At 49.9% G+C, this 18,273-nt stretch overlaps 1 protein-coding gene across 1 annotated transcript; it reads left to right on the forward strand.

Annotated features, from left to right (window-relative positions):
- Positions 1 to 3,463: 3,463 nt before the first annotated feature.
- LOC123437326 (tobamovirus multiplication protein 3-like) lies at positions 3,464 to 12,003 on the forward strand. Its single transcript, XM_045115701.1, has 11 exons — positions 3,464 to 3,871; positions 4,089 to 4,179; positions 4,272 to 4,324; positions 4,401 to 4,493; positions 4,578 to 4,649; positions 5,966 to 6,038; positions 6,245 to 6,290; positions 6,652 to 6,715; positions 7,000 to 7,053; positions 7,173 to 7,250; positions 11,578 to 12,003. The coding sequence occupies exons 1-11, from the start codon at positions 3,701 to 3,703 to the stop codon at positions 11,668 to 11,670; spliced, it is 888 nt and encodes a 295-aa protein (XP_044971636.1). The 5' UTR covers positions 3,464 to 3,700; the 3' UTR covers positions 11,671 to 12,003.
- The last annotated feature ends 6,270 nt before the right edge of the window (positions 12,004 to 18,273 follow it).

Below are 18,273 nucleotides of genomic sequence, written 5' to 3' on the forward strand. Positions count from 1 at the left end.
CAAGGGGAAGCCAAAGAATATTCTCAAGTATTAGCAGTTGAGTTGTCAATTCAACCACACCTGAAAGATTTAGTATCTGCAGCAAAGTATCAGTAGCAAGGTAGTATGATAGCAGCAGTAGCAACAGTAACCAGTAACAACAAAGTGACAGCAGTAGCAACAGAGTAGCAACAACAGTAGTGACAGCAGTAGCAACAAAGTAATGTAGCAAGGACTAGTAGTAAAAGACTTGTAGGCATTGGATCGGTGATGGATGATTATGCCGGATGTTATTCATCATGCAACAATTATAACACGGAGAGATATGTAACTAGCTCCAGTTCGTCAATCTAATGTATGCATGTATTCCGTATGTAGTCATACGTGCTTAGGGAAAAGAACTTGCATGATATCTATTGTCCATCCCTCCCGTGGCAGCGGGGTCCTAATAGAAACTACGGGATATTAAGGTTCTCCTTTTAATAAAGAACCGGACCAACGCATTAACACTTGGTGAATACATGAACTCATCAAACTATGGTCATCTCCGGGAGTGGTTCCGGGTATTGTCACTCCGGGGGTGCCGGGTCATAACACATAGTAGGTGACTACAACTTGCAAGATAGGATCAAGAACACGCATATATTGGCGAGAACATAATAGGTTCATATCTGAAATCATGGCACTCGGGCCCTAGTGACAAGCATTAAGCATGGCAAAGTAGTAACAACATCAATCTCAGAACATAGTGGATACTAGGGATCAATCCCCGTCAAAACTAACTCGATTACATGATAGATCTCATCCAACCCATCACCGTCCAGCAAGCCTACGATGAGATTACTCACGAACGGTGAAGAGCATCATGGAATTGGCGATGAAGGAAGGTTGATGATGACGATGGCGACGATTTCCCCTCTCTGAAGCCCAAAACGGACTCCAGATCTGCCCTCCAGATGAAGAACAGGAGGTGGCGGCGCCTCCGTATCGTAAAACACGATGAACTCTTCTCCTTGATTTTTTTCCGGGCGAGACGGACTAAATACAGCTGGATTTGGAGGCGGTGGAGCTTTGTGGGCCACACAAGCATGCCAGGCGCGGCGAGGGGGGCCGTGCTTGGTGGGCTTGTGGGCTCATGGCTCCACTTCCTCCGCTGATTCTTGCGCCAGTATTTTTCATAAATTCCAGAAAAATTCTCCGTAAATTTTCAGGTCATTCTGAGAACTTTTATTTCTACGCATAAACAACACCATGGCAATTCTGCCGAAAACAACGTTAGTCCGGGTTAGTTCCATTCAAATCATGCAAATTAGAGTCCAAAACAAGGGCAAAAGAGTTCGGAAAAGTAGATACGACGGAGACGTATCATATGCCACCAACACATTGTCCGTTATTAAGCGTCCTGGGACAAACACACTTTGCTCCTTAGAAATAAGAACCGGTAGAATGCATTTCAATCTATTCGCCAACACCTTCATAGCTATCTTGTATAGGACGTTGCACAAGTTAATTGGGCGAAATTGTGAAAGTAACTCCGGTGAGTTAACTTTTGGGAACATAACAATGACCGTGTCATTGAAAGAATCCGGTGCTGCCTCTCCACACAGAAAATCACGCACAACACATCATACATCATCACGGATGAACGACCAGTGTCGTTGATAGAACAAAGCAGGCAGTCCATCCGGCCCAGGCGCCTTTGTCGGCCCCATTTGAAACAACGCCTTCTCTATCTCCTCATCTGAAATAGTTTTGGTAAGCTGACCATTCATCTCCTCTAACACAGCTGGAGCGATGTCGTTTAATAGTGTTTCTGCTTCAGATGAGCCCTCTGAGGCAAAAAGTTTCTCATAGTAGCCTGCTGCCATCTCTCGCATTTCCTCGTCGACCATGCACCTCGTGCCATCCTCTCTTAGGAGACCCCGGATAGTGTTTTTCCTCTTTCTGTGTGAGGCCTACTCTGAAAATACTTGGTGTTTAGGTCACCTGTTTTGAGCCAGTCCACCCTCGATCTTTGACGGTACATGATCTCTTCCCTCTCATAGATCTCCCTCAGTTGTTCTTCAATCCTTCTTGCTTCCATGGAGGTCCCAATAATGACAGCTTTCTCTTTCGTCGCCACAAGATCTTTCTTCAGATTAGCTATCTGACGCCTGATTGAGCCAAAAACCTCTCGAGCCCACCTTCTCATATTACCTGAAATATATCCGAGTCTACTGCATAGGGCCCGCACCCCTTGATTTCCCCTGTCCGACGCATCCCAGGCTTCCGCCACCATGTCGTCGTATTTCTCGTGTCTTGTCCAAGCCTCTTCAAAGAAGAAAGGTCTACTCCCCCTCGGGTGCAGGGTTGGAGCAGTCTCCAACGCCCTGATCACCAGAGTTTGATGGTCTGATTCCTCGGTCATGATATGTTCCACCACCGTTTCTGGAAACAACTGAGCAAAACCATCATTACAGGTAGCTCTGTCCAGACGTACCTGAACGTTGTCATCTGCCTCCCTCCTGTTGTCCCATGTGAAAGGATAGCCGGAGTAACCAAGGTCCACAAGGCCGCAGTCGGCCAGGCAGTTCCGGAAGTCCTCCATCTGGTGAAAACTCCTCCTGTTACCACCTTGTTGATCTGAATGGAAAAGAGCTTCATTGAAGTCCCCCGCACAGTTCCAGGGGAGGTCATCATGTGCGCGCAAATATCAGAGGGTATCCCATGATCGCTTCCGCAACTCTGTCCGCGGCTCCCCATAGAAACCAGTGAATCTACAGGTCTTGCCATCCCACTTCATTTCAGCATCGATGAAGTATTGACACCATGGTCTAACCGTCACTTGAATGTGATCTCTCCACCATAGAGCTAGCCCACCACTCCTACCCTGACAAGCCACCGCCACCCCACATCTGAAACCCATTCTCCACATCACCTTCTCCATGGCCGCATCATTCTTTTTAGTCTCACATAAAAACACCATCGCTGGGTTGTAAGACCTAATCAGGTCTCGAAGCTCGCCTACTGTCGAGTCCAACCCGAGTCCTCGACAATTTCAGGTTAAATAATTCATTGCGTTTAGTAGTAGTTGTATATATATAGATGGATAAAAGACAAGTGTTTCGTTGTCAGTATTTATTAGTATGTCGACAATACCATGTCCCTCTTCTTTCTCCCTACCTTACCTGACCCGGATGTTCTGACTCGCTCAGCGTAAGCACAGAACACGGGCAAAGCCAAAAGAAGATCGGAATTGTACAATCCATGCACTGTCCCACCGCGCCACCTCATTCAACCGGCGCGCCGTGCTGGACCAAAGCCCGCTTCTGATAGACGACCACTGCGCTAGGTCCATACACCGGCCGCCGCGTCCTGCCCCCTCGTCCGTGTGGTCCACCACGGACCAGCTCCAGGGACGGAGTCGCTCGCTGTCCACGTGTTCTGATCCGCCTACCCTGCATCGGCTCACCACCCGGTCACCCTGACCACCCGCGGAGCACGAAGCCGGAGGAGAGGCTCGCCTCGAACCTTCTTTCTCCTTTCACCTGGCCTCCACGCAACGCGAGCGAAACCGAAGCCCCCCCCAAATCCATTTCTTTCATTTCGGTTTCGAATCCCCTGGAGACGAGCTCGCGTCGCCTTCCTCCTCCTCCTCCGCCCGCCGCGTCGCCATCCGCCCCCCTTCGAATCTGCGGGCGTCGCCGCCTGGCCTCGTTGTCGCCACGGGAGGGCGCGCGGGATGGGGCGGTTGTTTGCGGTGGACGCCGCGGCGGCCTCGTCGGCCGTGGCCGCGGCGGCGATGACCGGCGCGGTGGACTGGTGGAAAGACGTGAACGACTCGCCGATGTGGCAGGACCGCATCTTCCACGCCCTCGCCGTGCTCTACGGCATCGTCTCCGTCGTCGCGCTTGTAAGTCGGCCCTCCCGCCTGACCCGAAACGCCTTCCGATCTGTCACGTCCTGGGCCGATTCTGTGATTGCGTGAGCCCGTGCCCTCGATTGCGCGGGTTGGCTTGATCCGTGCGTGCTTGGTTCCAAACTTGGGGATTCCGCAACGAATCGTGAGGCTGGGTCATGAATTGTTGCAAATTGAATTTAAATTCGTGGACCTCCAATATTTGTTGTAGGTCCAATTGATCAGAATCGAGTGTAGGGTGCCCGAGTACGGGTGGACGACGCAGAAGGTGTTCCATTTCCTTAACTTCGTTGTGAATGGCGGTGGGTAACACATTTGTCCTGTTTCATTGGTTCGCCTTGCTTGTGTTTAGTTGTTTCGTTTCGTCGCTTGATCCTTCTAGTTGTGTTTGCAGTGCGGTCCATCGTGTTTGTGCTGCGGCGAAACGTGCAGCTGATACAACCAGAGGTTTGTGCCTGATTTGATGAATATATTGGTGTTTCCATTGATTGGGGGTAATGGTTTAAGCAATGCGGCATCACAGATACTTCAACATGTGATTCTTGATATGCCTGGGCTTGCGTTCTTCACTACATACGCGCTTTTGGTGCTATTCTGGGCCGAGATTTACTATCAGGTGCTAGACCAGCTTGTGTTTCATAGTTTCTTGTGATGTTCCTCATTGTCGTTGCACCTGTTAATTTGTGAAGTTGTTTGCTAGGCCCGTGCGATGTCGACTGATGGACTTAGGCCAACTTTCTATTGGATCAATGGGGTGGTGTACGCAATTCAGGTAACTTAGTATACATGAAATTTCTCATTACACTAGTAACACAAATGACCTGACTCAGTTAGCTCATGTGTGAATCTTTGCACTGATGTCTGCCTGGAAATATAAATGATGCAAAGATTATGTTATGCTGGCATGTAGGGGTGAATATCTGGACATTGACTACATCTCAGTACCTGTGAGCCTGTGATGCTTCCAAATTGCTTTAGATGCCTAGGAGTGGGACCTATGTGGCTACGACCAATCAAATTAGCCTTGTACCTGTTTTGTTGCTATGACCATAAGTGATAGTTAATTAGTTATACATATTTAATATATTCCTTTTTTACGAGATTATATATTCTGTTCTGTTCCGGAAAGTGCATATGGTTGCAAGGCTCCAGGGAGCTCGTTATTTTTTACATCGAAAATACATTTTCTACATCTAAATAAAATCTGAAAAAAGTATACACATAAGCATATATGTGTAGTATATACGTACAGAATTTCATGAACATACATGTTTATATGTAATGTACACAAAAAGGACAAATACATAGATTAAAATGGGCCTTTTCTTTGTTGTATTTGGGCCAGTTTTTTGTCTTTTTGTGCAGCCTGCAAATAATCGTATTATTTAATGAAACTTTACAGATACATAGAGAACATGTATAGTTATAGAAAAAAAATCTGAAACTTCTAAATATATTTTGATTTTTTTCTTCAAAAAGGGCTCCCTGGAGCCTGTCCTATAGAACACCACATTAGTTTTGTTTGCCCTTGATTACCTATATACTTTCTAGAAATCAGGCAATGGTACGCAGTATCCTTTTTTCGAGAAAACGCAAAAGAATTTGCGTTTCATTGCATTGAACAGGAAGAAGACATCGGGGGTACAACCTCCAGAAAGGAGGGACACACACACACACACACACACACACACACACACACACACACACGACCGTCCTCACCAAGCGACTACGACTAGGTAAGGAGGTGCCCTCAGCTACAGACACACAACGACATTAGGCCTCACCCTGCCGCCATTGCAAGACACCTCTAGGGACAATTGCAGCTCCAGGACTGCCCAGTATCCTGAATATCAAGTACAAGCTATAATTGATTCTTTGATGTCTTGCTTGCACCAAGATGTCCAATGTGTCCTTTTGTTAGAGAACCGACATCGAAACAACCTTATTAACTAGTATGACTCAGTAAGGAATATGATCTTGCTCTATGTTGCATATATGACTGTTCGATTGACACATGCAAATTAGGAAGATTTTTTGCAGTATGCACACCCATGAGATGCTCTAATACGCATTGATTTCAAATTTCAGATAATTCTGTGGTTGGTTTTGTGGTGGAAACCAGTCCGAGTTATGGTCATATTGTCAAAGATGTTCTTTGCAGGTAAAGTACTTGCTTCATTTGCTCTCTCTCTCTCTCTCGGTGCGGGTGGGCGGTGGGCGCTTGTTTCAATTCAATGTAAATCACAGTGTCCATGGATGCATCTGTCTGTCTATGGATTAGAAACTATGAAGCACATTATTGGATAATCTACAGTGGGGTTTTGACGCCTTGATCTTTTCAGCTAATAATATGCTATAACTTTTCAGGCGTATCACTGTTTGCAGCTTTTGGATTCCTTCTGTATGGTGGAAGGTAATGCTCTTAGTAAACTGTAGCTTTCTGCAATGCTAGACCGGACAAATTCAGTACTGAAAATCTAGACCTGTTCTTTCCACTTTGTATCATCTATGCGTGCTCCACCATGATATTACTACATCATTTCCCTGTATAATTTTGTCAGTTGCATGGTAAACTGGATTGATTTACCAGTAAAAATCTGGACAACTCTTTCCAACTGATAACAACCATTGTGCTTGCATTACCAGGATATGTCATGTATGTGCTCTGTGCTATACTAGGGTGCAGAAAGTACAATAAGAGATAGAATGTATGCAGTATGGTAGCAGTAACATTTTATCGACTGATACAGTACCCATACCATCTATTACTGCAGGCTATTCCTCATGTTGCAACGTTTCCCCGTAGAATCAAAAGGAAGACGAAAGAAATTGCAGGAGGTATACTTCGTGTTCCATCAGTCTTACTTTTGGATGCTTGTCTATACTAGTCCTAGTCTTGGAGGCGTGTCTATAGTCGTCTTAGTTTTGGAGGCTTCTTTATATTAATCTTGGTTTAGGAGGCGTGTCTATAGTAGTCTTAGTTTTGGAGGCTTCTTTATATTAATCTTGGTTCAGGAGGCGTGTCTATAGTAGTCTTAGTTTTGGAGGCTTCTTTATATTAATCTTGGTTTAGGAGACTTGTCTATGACAACTATATGGTAATGACGTATCCCCTCTTGCAGGTTGGCTATGTCACTACCATCTGCTTTACTTGTTTCTTGATCAGATGTGTCATGGTAAGTGCTTGTAAATCCTTCACAAAAAGTACTTGCAATTACTTTGATCTACGCTACTCTACCACCAATTTAGGTAGGTGAGTTAGAGGAATCTACTAACTTGAGTATGTAATTTCCAGATGTGTCTCAATGCATTTGATAAAGCAGCTGATCTTGATGTTCTGAGCCATCCGATTCTGAATTTCTTCTATTATCTGGTATGCCCCCATTTAGTTATGTTTTCTCATTTTTACAATGTTGAGCATCATCTTGTGTAATTTGACTTGAATCGTGATGTGGTTGCTATGAAAATTGAAACCAGTATTTAGACATTGAGATAATACTGATAATCACCACTGTAAGTACGCATACCAAGACATCCCAATACTCTTAGCAGCATTGAGACTAATGTTAATTTCCTGTGCTATGTGTTGCTAGATTTCAGAGTGTCTTGAGTGTGAATAGCTTGATAAGTAGACAGCCAGGTTGTAGGTATCGAGGTTAGTTAGGTTTGTCTTCAGAAGACATGGGTGATAGATGCATAGTACAGCTTGCCCAGATGCTTGCATTGAGGGAAGAATGAGGAATTCCATCATTAACTTCCAGTATCAAGAACATGGATATGCACGCCGATGGAATCTAAGTGTTAGAAACAGACTCCTACACCAACACCAACAGCAGCAACAAAGCCTTTTAGTCCCAAACAAGTTGGTTAGGCTAGAGTTGAAACCATAAGATCTTGAAACCAGCTCATAGTTCTGGCACGTGGTAGCTAATTTCCATGCACCCCTGCCCATGGCATGGCTAGTTCTCTCGTGATATTCCAGTCCTTCGGATCTCTCTTAACAGACTCCTCTCATGTCAAGTTTGGTCTACCCCGACCTTTCTCGACATATCAACGCGCTTTAACCGTTCTGTTATGGTTGCTAGGGTTTGAGCGGGAGAGAGAGAGCTGCGAGGGCGCGAGAGAGCCGGCCGTGGGGATCCTTTCCCACGGCCGGGCAAGAGGGAAAAGGGTTTTCCTTCTTAATTCTTGCCTGATTAGATTGATACATCTCCTCTCCATATATAGAGAGGTTTACTTGACTCCCAAGTAAGGCTTACTTGACCCCTAAGCAAACCCTAAGACTAACGGGCCCAGGCCCATCACGTACTCTTAACACTACACCCCACCTGGACATGCAGCTCGTCGAGCTGCAACCTAACGACGATTCGACCCCACACAACCCTAACGCCTAAAAAACAAGCCTTTTACATCTCGGCCTATTGTATTGACCTGAAATAAGCTAACCCGAATGAGACTCCGACTCTTTATTTTTGACTCCGAACGATAAGGCGAGAATCCTCCGCGCGCCGAACTTGTGCGTTTGCAGCCCCCGGATCCCAAGGACACCATCGGGACCAAGGGAGCCCTTGCGGCGGCCGGCGGCGGAATGCAGTGGTGCTACGCGGTGCGCTCCTGTCGGTGACACCATGTCTTCTCCCTGCCGGCTGACTGTCGATGTCGCAGACTTGGAGGTCGTTGCCCGTGGGAAAAACAGCATGCCCGCTGCCCGTGGGGGAAACCGCATGCCCAAGATCCCCCATGCAGCGGACGAGATAGAGGTCCGTTGCACCGCGAAGCGCAACTTGGAGGAGCTGCAGCTGCAAATCACGCATCTTCCGCACATGCCGACGCGCTAGGAGGCCGCGCGCAGCAGCCTGCAGCCTCACCGCCGTCGACACGTGGTGGGTAGCGATCCAAGCCGGAAGTGGTGCCGGCGACGGCTGGAACTTGATCTGTTGGATGGGATTGTCCTGGGATGGCGGTGGCGCTGCTAGGAACGAGGTCGTCGCAGTCCCGTCGTAGGGCATCCCATGCTGGAACGTGATGACCGGCGCCGTGGTCGCAACCGAGGGCGGCGGCGGCGGCCGTGCGGGGGTCGGCGCCGGTGCTGTAACCATGGAGGACCCCCCGTGGAATGGCGCACCGTCGGGACCGGCGAAGCGGGAGGGCCTGTCGTACTGTTGGGGTGGCGCCTGGATGTGCGGCGGTGCCCAGGCCGCCGTATAGATTGGCTCGGAGACGGGGAGCGGCAGCGGCAGTTGCAGCAGCCTGGCGGCGACGACAGCAGCAGCGCCGGCTGTCCCGGCCCGGCGATCGCGGCGGAGGCCGCTTGGTGCGGCGGCTGCCACGGCAGCCGTGCCGGCCCGTAGGCGGGGACTGATGGCGCGGCCGGCGGCGGTCCGTAGGGACCGGCCAGGGAGAGGCAGATCCCTTGGACGGCGGTGGTGAGATCGCGGATTGCTCCGGCGATCTCCTCCGGGGTGAGGGCGACAGGAAGCGGCGGCGACGGGGTGAACATGATCGAGCCTGAGAAATCTGATACCAGATGTTATGGTTGCTAGGGTTTGAGCGGGAGAGAGAGAGCTGCGAGGGCGCGAGAGAGCCGGCCGTGGGGATCCTTTCCCACGGCCGGGCAAGAGGGAAAAGGGTTTTCCTTCTTAATTCTTGCCTGATTAGATTGATACATCTCCTCTCCATATATAGAGAGGTTTACTTTGACTCCCAAGTAAGGCTTACTTGACCCCTAAGCAAACCCTAAGACTAACGGGCCCAGGCCTATCACGTACTAACACGTTCACTATGAATGGGCGCTTCTAGAGGCCTGCGTTGTATATGCCCAAACCATCTCAGACGATGTTGGACAAGCTTCTCTTCAGTCGACGCTCCTAACTTTATCATGTATATCCTCATTCAGGACCTGATCCTTTCTTGTGTGGCCACATATCCATCTTAACATGTCCATCTCTGCTACACTAACTGTTGGACATGTGGTCTTTTAGTTAGCCAACATTTAGCGGCATACAACATCGCAGGTCGAATCGTTGTCGTATGAGCCTACCTTTAGCTTTTGTGGCACTCACTTGTCACAGAGTAGTTTGCGCAACTTCATCCATGTAGCTTTGATTTGATGGCTCACATCTTCATTGATATCACCATCCTTCTGCAACATTGATCCAAAATATCGAAAGGTGTGCTTTTGAGGTATCACTTGCCGGCCAAGGATAACCTCCTCCTCGTGCCTAGTAGTACTGAAATCACACCTCATGTACTCAGTTTTTGTTTCACTAAGCCTAAAACCTTTCGGTTCTAAAATCTGTCTCCACAACGCTAACTTTATATTAACCCACGTCTGACTATCGTCGACTAGCACCACATCATCGGCAAAGAGCATAGACCATGGGATATCTCCTTGTATATTGCTTGTGACCTCATCCATCACCAAAGCAAAAAGATGAGGGCTCAAAGCTGACCCTCGGTGCAGTCCTATTTTAACCAGAAAGTCATCAGTGTCGCCATCACTTATTCGAACACATGTACTTTGTTGGGAGTTCATGTTTCTCCAAAGGCCCACCACATGACATTCCGCGGTACCTTATAGTAGGCCTTCTCCAAGTCAATGAACACCATATGCAGGTCCTTCTGCTCCGTATATCTCCATAATTTGTCCTACCAAGAAAATATGATCGATCTCCAAGGCATGAAACCAAACTGATTTTTGGTCATGCTCGACATTCTTCTTAAGCAGTGTTTAATGACTCTCCCATAGCTTCATTGAAAGGCTCACCAGCTTAATTCCACGGCAACTAGTACAACTTTGGACATCCCCTTTTTCTTGAAGATCGGTACTAATATACCCTGCCTCCATTCTTCGGGCATCTTGTTTGCCCAGAAAATGAGGTTGAAAAGCTTAGTTGGCCATCCTATCGTTATGTCTCCGAGGCCTCTCCACACCTCAATGGGGATACAATCAGGGCCCATCTCCTTGCCTTCTTCCATCCTTTTTAGAGCCTCCCTGGCCTCATACTCCTGGATTCGTTTCACAAAATGCTTGTTGGTCGTCCAACTCAATGGTAGAGCTTTCATGCTCTCCAACATTGAAGCACTCTCGCCATCTATGCTTCATCTAGCCGTCCTTCACCAGAAGTTGATCTACTCTGTCCTTTATGCATTTGATTTGGTTGACATCCCTCCTCTTCCTTCGTGGGATCTCGGCCATGTTATAGATGTCCCTTTCGCCTTCCTTTGTGTTTAAATGTTGGAGGCACCCTCATACGCCTGACCCCTTGCTCCACTCACAGCTCGCTTTGTGGGCTTCTTTGCCACCTTGTACTTCTCTATGTTGTCTGCACTCCTATTCATGTAGTAGGCGTTTCTTTTGCTTAATAGCCTTCCGGTCACCCATCACCCCAAACTCCTCTGAAGCCACTGTACGAAGAGGTTGCCATCTTCATCCACATACTGTTTGCATCATCTCCTTCCTCCCCAAAACCCTTCCTTGATAACTCTCTTTGAGATCCAGGTCCCAGGTGCAGGGCGCTTGTAGAGAGAGCAACCCAGTTAAAAGCGATAATCAGGGGCATCGACTTTTACTTTGAATTGAAATAAAGAATATATAGTTAAATCTTCTTGCAGTGCTTCAGGTATGCTTTGTAGCTGTTCCTTGAGAGTAACTGAATCACTTTGTGGTTGCTGACTGGATTCACCAAATTGTTTTGCAGCTGGTCGAGATCATACCTTCAGCTATGGTTCTGTTTATCTTAAGGAAACTGCCCCCAAAGCGTGGGATCACGCAGTACCATCCTATCCATTAGCGCAGAGCAGCCCTGGCTGTGGTACAGACGACTGTTCCTTACAGAGTTGGTAAATACAGGAAAGGCAATGTGAAGATCACCGCACTTGCACTGAAGCTTGCCCAGGTTTTAAACGAGGAAGCCTTTAGGATTTCAGGTTACTATTGCTTGTAAAAGAGATTTGCAATGTAGTGTCAAAAAGAAAAAGAGAGATTTGCAATGTCGTGCTGTTTACAGGTCTAGAAAAATGTAAGTTATATATGTATACCTTTGTTCTTCTCAGTACTTCCATTCTGTAGTCTGCACTGCGCCACAGCAATCACGGCTGGAATCGCATATTTGATTTTTGACCCACCTTGCCGTTTCACCTATACGAGTGAGTTCGTATTTCAGCAATCAGTGGATGCTGTGTCCGTTTTCTCCGACGGCAGGAGAACTGTTCTGATTCCATTTGACAGAAGTTTTTATTATTATTTAAAAGCCACCCTTGCAGAGCTTTTCTTTTTAGCATAGTACAATCAAAATCGCTCATATACACAATGCACACATGTTCTGCCCGCAAAGCTGCCAGTTAAGGAAACAAAAAAGTCATGACTGCAGATTGATGATGTATCATGCTTGCCGTGCAGAAGAGCTTACGGTCGCGCAGGCGCAGCTGGTCACGTATGCCGGTGAGCCTCCAGTCGTTTCATCCCGTCGAAGGTGCCAAACTCTCTGCGCCCTCCCGGCTCGTCAACGGCTATCTCCGGCTCCCCGCCGTGAAATTTGGGAGAGTGCTCCTACGTTGCGGCTGCCTTCTCCGCTCCGGACACAGCACGGGATCCCCTTTTTGGGCAGCATCGCCTTAAGTCCATTGTAGTTCGCGTTTCACCCAGCACGAGCCCTTCCTCTTTGGGCCATGACAATGGATGGACGGATTGCCGCGTCTGGAATTTTTGTCAAAGACCGCCTGCTCAATCGAATTGCTAGAAAAGACACTCGTAAGATAAAATTGACATAAAAGATCCTATGGGCCGTGGCGGCAGGCGCGTCAGCCGATACGTGACACCTGCCGTCACGTCCAGAGACGACAGAGCTGTTTATCCGATAATGACGATAGCACTGTTCATCCAAGGTGAACAGAGCATTTTTTAAAAGAAATAAAAAATAGTAAAACACAAAAAACTGAATTTTTGCATCCACCTAGAACACTGGATCATCGTTACTGTCAGAAATAACTTGACCAACATGAAGCTGGTCCTAACTGGGCCTTGATCTACACTTCCCTCTCTCGATAGCTAGCTAGCTCCTCCCTCCCTCGCGCCGCGGGCCACTCCGGCCGCGGCGGCCACCCTCCGGCCACCGGCTGGATCCACCAGTCCCTCGCCGGGTTCTCGCTCCAGCCCCACGAGCGGCCTTCGGCCCGTCGGTCCGTCTCGGGAGTCGTTGCCGCGGTCATCACCAGATCCCGCTCCCTCGCCGCGAATCCTGCTCAGGGGAGGGTGCTCCGGCTCAGGGGCGTCGGGGCCGAGGCTGCCGTCCACCGGTCCGTCCGCGGCCTCAAGGCGGACACCAGATTGCCCCGCAGGCGAGCCGCAGTCCCCGTGCTCCCCGAGGCGCGCGTCAACGTCGACCGCTCCGTCAACCAGACAGTCGGATCCCACGGTGCACCTGCCGACTCGATTGAGATCCATCGTCGTCGCCCCATCCCAATCCCCGGAGCCCCGGCTTTCCTCTTCAGGGATTGACAGAAGCTGGACAGAGGTGAGTCATCGGAAACTCCATCGCACTGCCGCTGCCCCCCCGGTCCCTCCCCTGCACCCGGGAGCACACCGGCCGGCCCGCGACGATGGAGTAATTGCAGATAGGCAGCGCGCGCTCTTCTTAACCCATTTCCGCGGCCGCTGTTTTCGTTGCTTGAGCAAACGCCATCGTCTAGCCAACTGTAGGGATCCCGTCCACTGCATCATCTGCCGGCGGGCTGAGCACATAGGCAGGCTCTGCCCACAGAACTCCCGAGCTAGAGATAAGACAGGCTCTGTTAGAAGCAGGTTGGGGCCGACACCACTAGAGCAGCCGCTGCACGCCCGCATTCGGTTCCCTCCACCACCCACCCTCGCCACAACCTCAATGGCACAGGCCATGCTGCACCATGTCGATCCCGCGCGTCGCCCCAGGGAGAGCCGCTCGGTGACCATCCCCTCCCTGGCGGTGGACCAGGCGGTTTTCTTTCTTCGCAACCACGCCGTCACTCTCTCTGCCGCTGACGGGGTCAACGCCTCGCCACCCATGGCGGTGGGGAGATCCTTGGAGACGTAGCTCTCCGTCCCAGTGCACTTGCTCCGGGTGACGGCGCACCACCCGGAGCACTTCTTCGTCATCTTCACCCAGCCGGTGCATCAAGTCAATGCCGTGCGGCGTGGATCCATCAGGGTGGACGACGCCGTCTTCAACATAGCTTCCTGGCATGAGCATGACCATGCTTCGTTCGACGCCCTTCTGCTCCATGTTCGCGTCGTCATCGAGAGGGTGCCGATGCAATTTTGGTCGGCCGACGGGGCGGAGGAGATCCTTGGGAACAGGGTGAGGGCGGACCGCCTCGACAACAGGACGCTCGAGCGCGACCACACCAAGACCTTTGCCTGCTGGGTGTGGACGAACGATGTCGCGAACATCCCCACCAGGCACACGCTCGGGGTGCTGCCGCGCGGAGCGGGGCGCGTCGAGGAGATGGAGGGCTTCTTCCCGCCCGACAGGAGGGTCGCACCGCCTCCGGCCACCGCCGACTATGAGATGCTCATCCAGGTGGACCGGGTGGAGGACTGGGCGCCGCCTTCTCCCCGCTCCTCCCACTCCGGCTAGAGCGGGATCCCGTCATCCGACTCTGACGATGACGGCAAGCCGTTCCCGGCTGTGTCCTCTACACCTTGGACAATGGGGGTGGAGGACGGCCAGAGGCCTGATCGACAGCCGCGCCTGCAGCGGGCCCCTGTCGCGGACCTGGGCTGCCGAGGCATGCCGCGGGGAAGCCAAGGAAGGGACCAGGACGGCGACGACGGTTCCAGGGGTGGAGGCCACCGATCATGGAAGGATGTCCTCCTTCGTCGTGGGCGCACTACGGCTCTGCGTGCGCATACCGCTGCACCTCGCCAGCGTAGCCGGTCACCACCGGCACGCCGTAGGCAGAGGGACGCATCGGGTCGTCGGCACAGCGACATGAGGAGCTCGGGGACGTCGCGTCACCCTGCGCAGCGTGGGCGGTCGAGGCCTCTCCCGCCTCCTCCGGCCCGCGCGGTGCCCGAAGCTGCGGCCCCTGGGGTCGATGAAATCGGCAGCAAGGGGAAAGACCCCGTCGATGACTTCTTCAGGACGACAAAGAAGCCGTCGCTCGCCTCCGTCGCAGTGGATGGCCTAGCGGCGGACGTGCAGGCGGCCGCCGAGGCCGTGGTCGCTGCACCGCTGGAGTTCGACGCCGACGCTCTGGACCAGACACCGGGGGAGGCTCTGCAGCTCGACGCTTTCAGCCCCACCCTCTCAGCTTCGGCATCAGAGTTTGGGCAGTACATCCGGGCCACCCCTATGATGGCTCATACGCTGGAGGTGCAGCTGGACGCAGTCACCGGCAGGGTATGTCAGCTGGAGATTGCAGGGGTGGAAGAAAACGCTGAGGAGCGCAGCCTCTTCTGTGCCATCAAGCCGCCACTGATCAGCCGCCCACCCCTGGCGGCGCGGCGCTCGACAGATCACCCAAAGAGCCGAGCCATCTCTGCTCCTACACGCCATAGCGCTAGGCAGGCGGCCGTCGCTTCGACGGTGCCAGTGGCACAGTGGGCCTCCCTCCGCATCGTAAAGGAGCTGGGGTTGCTCGGGCCAAGGAAGAAGATGACGACAGAAGTGGCAAAGGCCCTTCTGCACCGTTTCGAGGAGCCCCTGACGGACAGCGACATCTCAGTCATTGCCAAGCTCACTCGTCTTGACGGAAAGGCTGTCACGCCCAAGATGCGACCCTATCCTCAATTTGGCACGAAGGCCTCGTCAGGGATAGAAACACATCTCGTCGTGTCGCAAGAATGGATATCGTTACAAGTACATGTACTGAAAAGAAGAGATATAAATATAGAGTTGGCTTACACTCGCCACAAGCTACATCAGAGTCGCAGCAGTATATTACATAATCATCAAGAGTAAGAGCAGGGTCCGACTACGGACGAAAACAAACGACAAAAGAAGAACGTCGTCCATCCTTGCTATCCCAGGCTGCTGGCCTGAAACCCATCCTAGATCGATGATGAAGAAGAAGAAGAAGAAGCAACTCCAAATGAACAATCAACGTGCTCGTGTCAAGTGATCTTTACCTGTACCTGCAACTGGTGTTGTAGTAATCTGTGAGCCACATGGGACTCAGCAATCTCATTTCCAAAGGTATCAAGACTAGCAAATCTTAATGGGTGAGGTATGGTTAAGTGGTGAGGTTGCAACAGCGGCTAAGCATATATTTGGTGGTTAAACTTACGAGTACAAGAAATAAGAGGGGAAGATCTACGCATAGCGGACGTGAACTACTGATGATCAAGAGAATGATCCTGAATACCTACCTACGTCAGACATAACCCCACCGTGTCCTTGATCGGAGAAGGAACTCACGAAAGAGACAGTCACGGTTACGCACACAGTTGGAATATTTTAATTAAGTTCACTTCAAGTTATCTAGAACCAGGGTTAAACAAAGATTCCACGTTGCCACATAACCGCGGGCACGACTTTCTGAAAAGATTTAACCCTGCAGGGCTGCTCCAACTAGTCCATCATAAATTACCACAAGCCGCATAGAAATCCTCAATCACGAAGCTCGCGATCTCGTCGGATTCCCTAGTGGAAAACCTCAACTCTGAGATTACCCAAAGCATCACCGGAATCCCGATGCACAAGATATTCCATCAAAGGTAAAACCAATCCAGCAAGGCCGCCCGACGTGTCGACGATCCCGATAGGAGTCGCGTACCTCGTTCTCAGGACACGATAGATGAGCTAGACGTCGGTATCGCTAAACCTCCGGGTGACCAGAGGGGCACCGGACATCGCTCAGGTGGGACCAACACTCATGAGGAGCACTGGCCCGGGGGTTGATTAAATTATCCTCGGGTTAATTACTCCCTATGCAGTTCATTAGTTATTAGGCAAATGTAGTACCAAAGTTGGGCCTTGCCAGACCAGCTTTAGTCTAAAACGAATTATCAAGGGGGTCCCCATAACAACCCCGATCGTGTTAGGAGCGCTCATTTATGGAACATAACACCGGTAGCCGAAAACTAAGGGGGCAAAGGTGGAACAAAACACCAGGCTAGAAAGGTCGAGCCTTCCACCTTTTACCAAGTATATATGTCCATTAAATTAAATATCATTAATATGGTGATATGACAAGGAACCCATGTTATCACATGGAAGCAACTACACCTGCAACTAGCAACGCTATCAACAGGGTCAAGCAAGCAGTAACTTAGCCAATCAGTGGTTTGCTAGGTCGAACAGGTTGAAGGTTTCATGGCATTGTTGAGAGGCTGATATTTAACATGTGGTAGGCAACGAGACATAAATGATAGAAGCGGTAAAACTAGCATGGCAATGATAGTAATGGTATCTGGGGAAATGGTCATCTTGCCTGAGATCCCACTTGGAAGAAGAACAACTCCGAGAAGTCGACGAACCAACATAGTAGAACGGGTCCTCACATTCCGACACGCTTGCGGAACTCTATCGAGACGGAGCAAACCGGAAACAAACATCAACACAGATATTCACCACAACAAAAACAAGACATGATGCATACCCTAATATGATGCATGATCAGTTCAATATGCAAGGTATGGCATGGCAATTCACCTCACGCAAGCACTACACATTAAGTGAAGCTCGATATGCAACGAGTTGCATATCGATGAAACCCCACGTTTAAGTATTTAATTCACTCCCAATTATTAACACGACAATGTTTAATGTTGTTTAACATGGCAAGGGGTGAAGCGGTGATTCTACATGGCATCCTAGACGGTTAAGACGCGGAGCATAGACCGGACGCTACGACACAAGATACATGCAACACAAGAATATATGCCATGAATGCGTCATGCATGCGAGTTCATAACACCACGGGCAAGAAGGGAGGGTGGGGAAAACAAAGACAACTTGGGCTAGATTAGATGAACTCCGGAATAAAATGAGAGAATGATCTTGCAAAAATTAAAGAGGATTGAATTCAGTGAAGAGAAGCACACAGGTTAAAAAGGAATTAACATGATGACTCCGGTTAACAAGAATTGACACGACAACTGATTAAGCAAAAGGATTAATACTCTCATAAAAATATGAGAACACCTCTTAGAAAAGATCTGAAATCACTACTTGACATCGAAGCAACACGAATTTGGTGGAAGATCGTCCTATAAGTAACTACTTGAATTCCCACCTAAGAATTCCCGAAATATCTGGTCATGCAATCTGGTATACGGATACAAGGAGTAATAATCACACAACTCCTATACTAACCCGTCACCTGTATCACATCCGTCAACACACAACCAGAATCTCGGACCTTCATCTATTACAGACCCTCGTGATCACAACGATACAAAGTAATGCAATACTCCC

The sequence above is a fragment of the Hordeum vulgare genome, chromosome 1H (genome assembly GCF_904849725.1).
Source record: "Hordeum vulgare subsp. vulgare chromosome 1H, MorexV3_pseudomolecules_assembly, whole genome shotgun sequence".
In the NCBI taxonomy this organism is placed as follows: Eukaryota; Viridiplantae; Streptophyta; class Magnoliopsida; order Poales; family Poaceae; genus Hordeum; species Hordeum vulgare.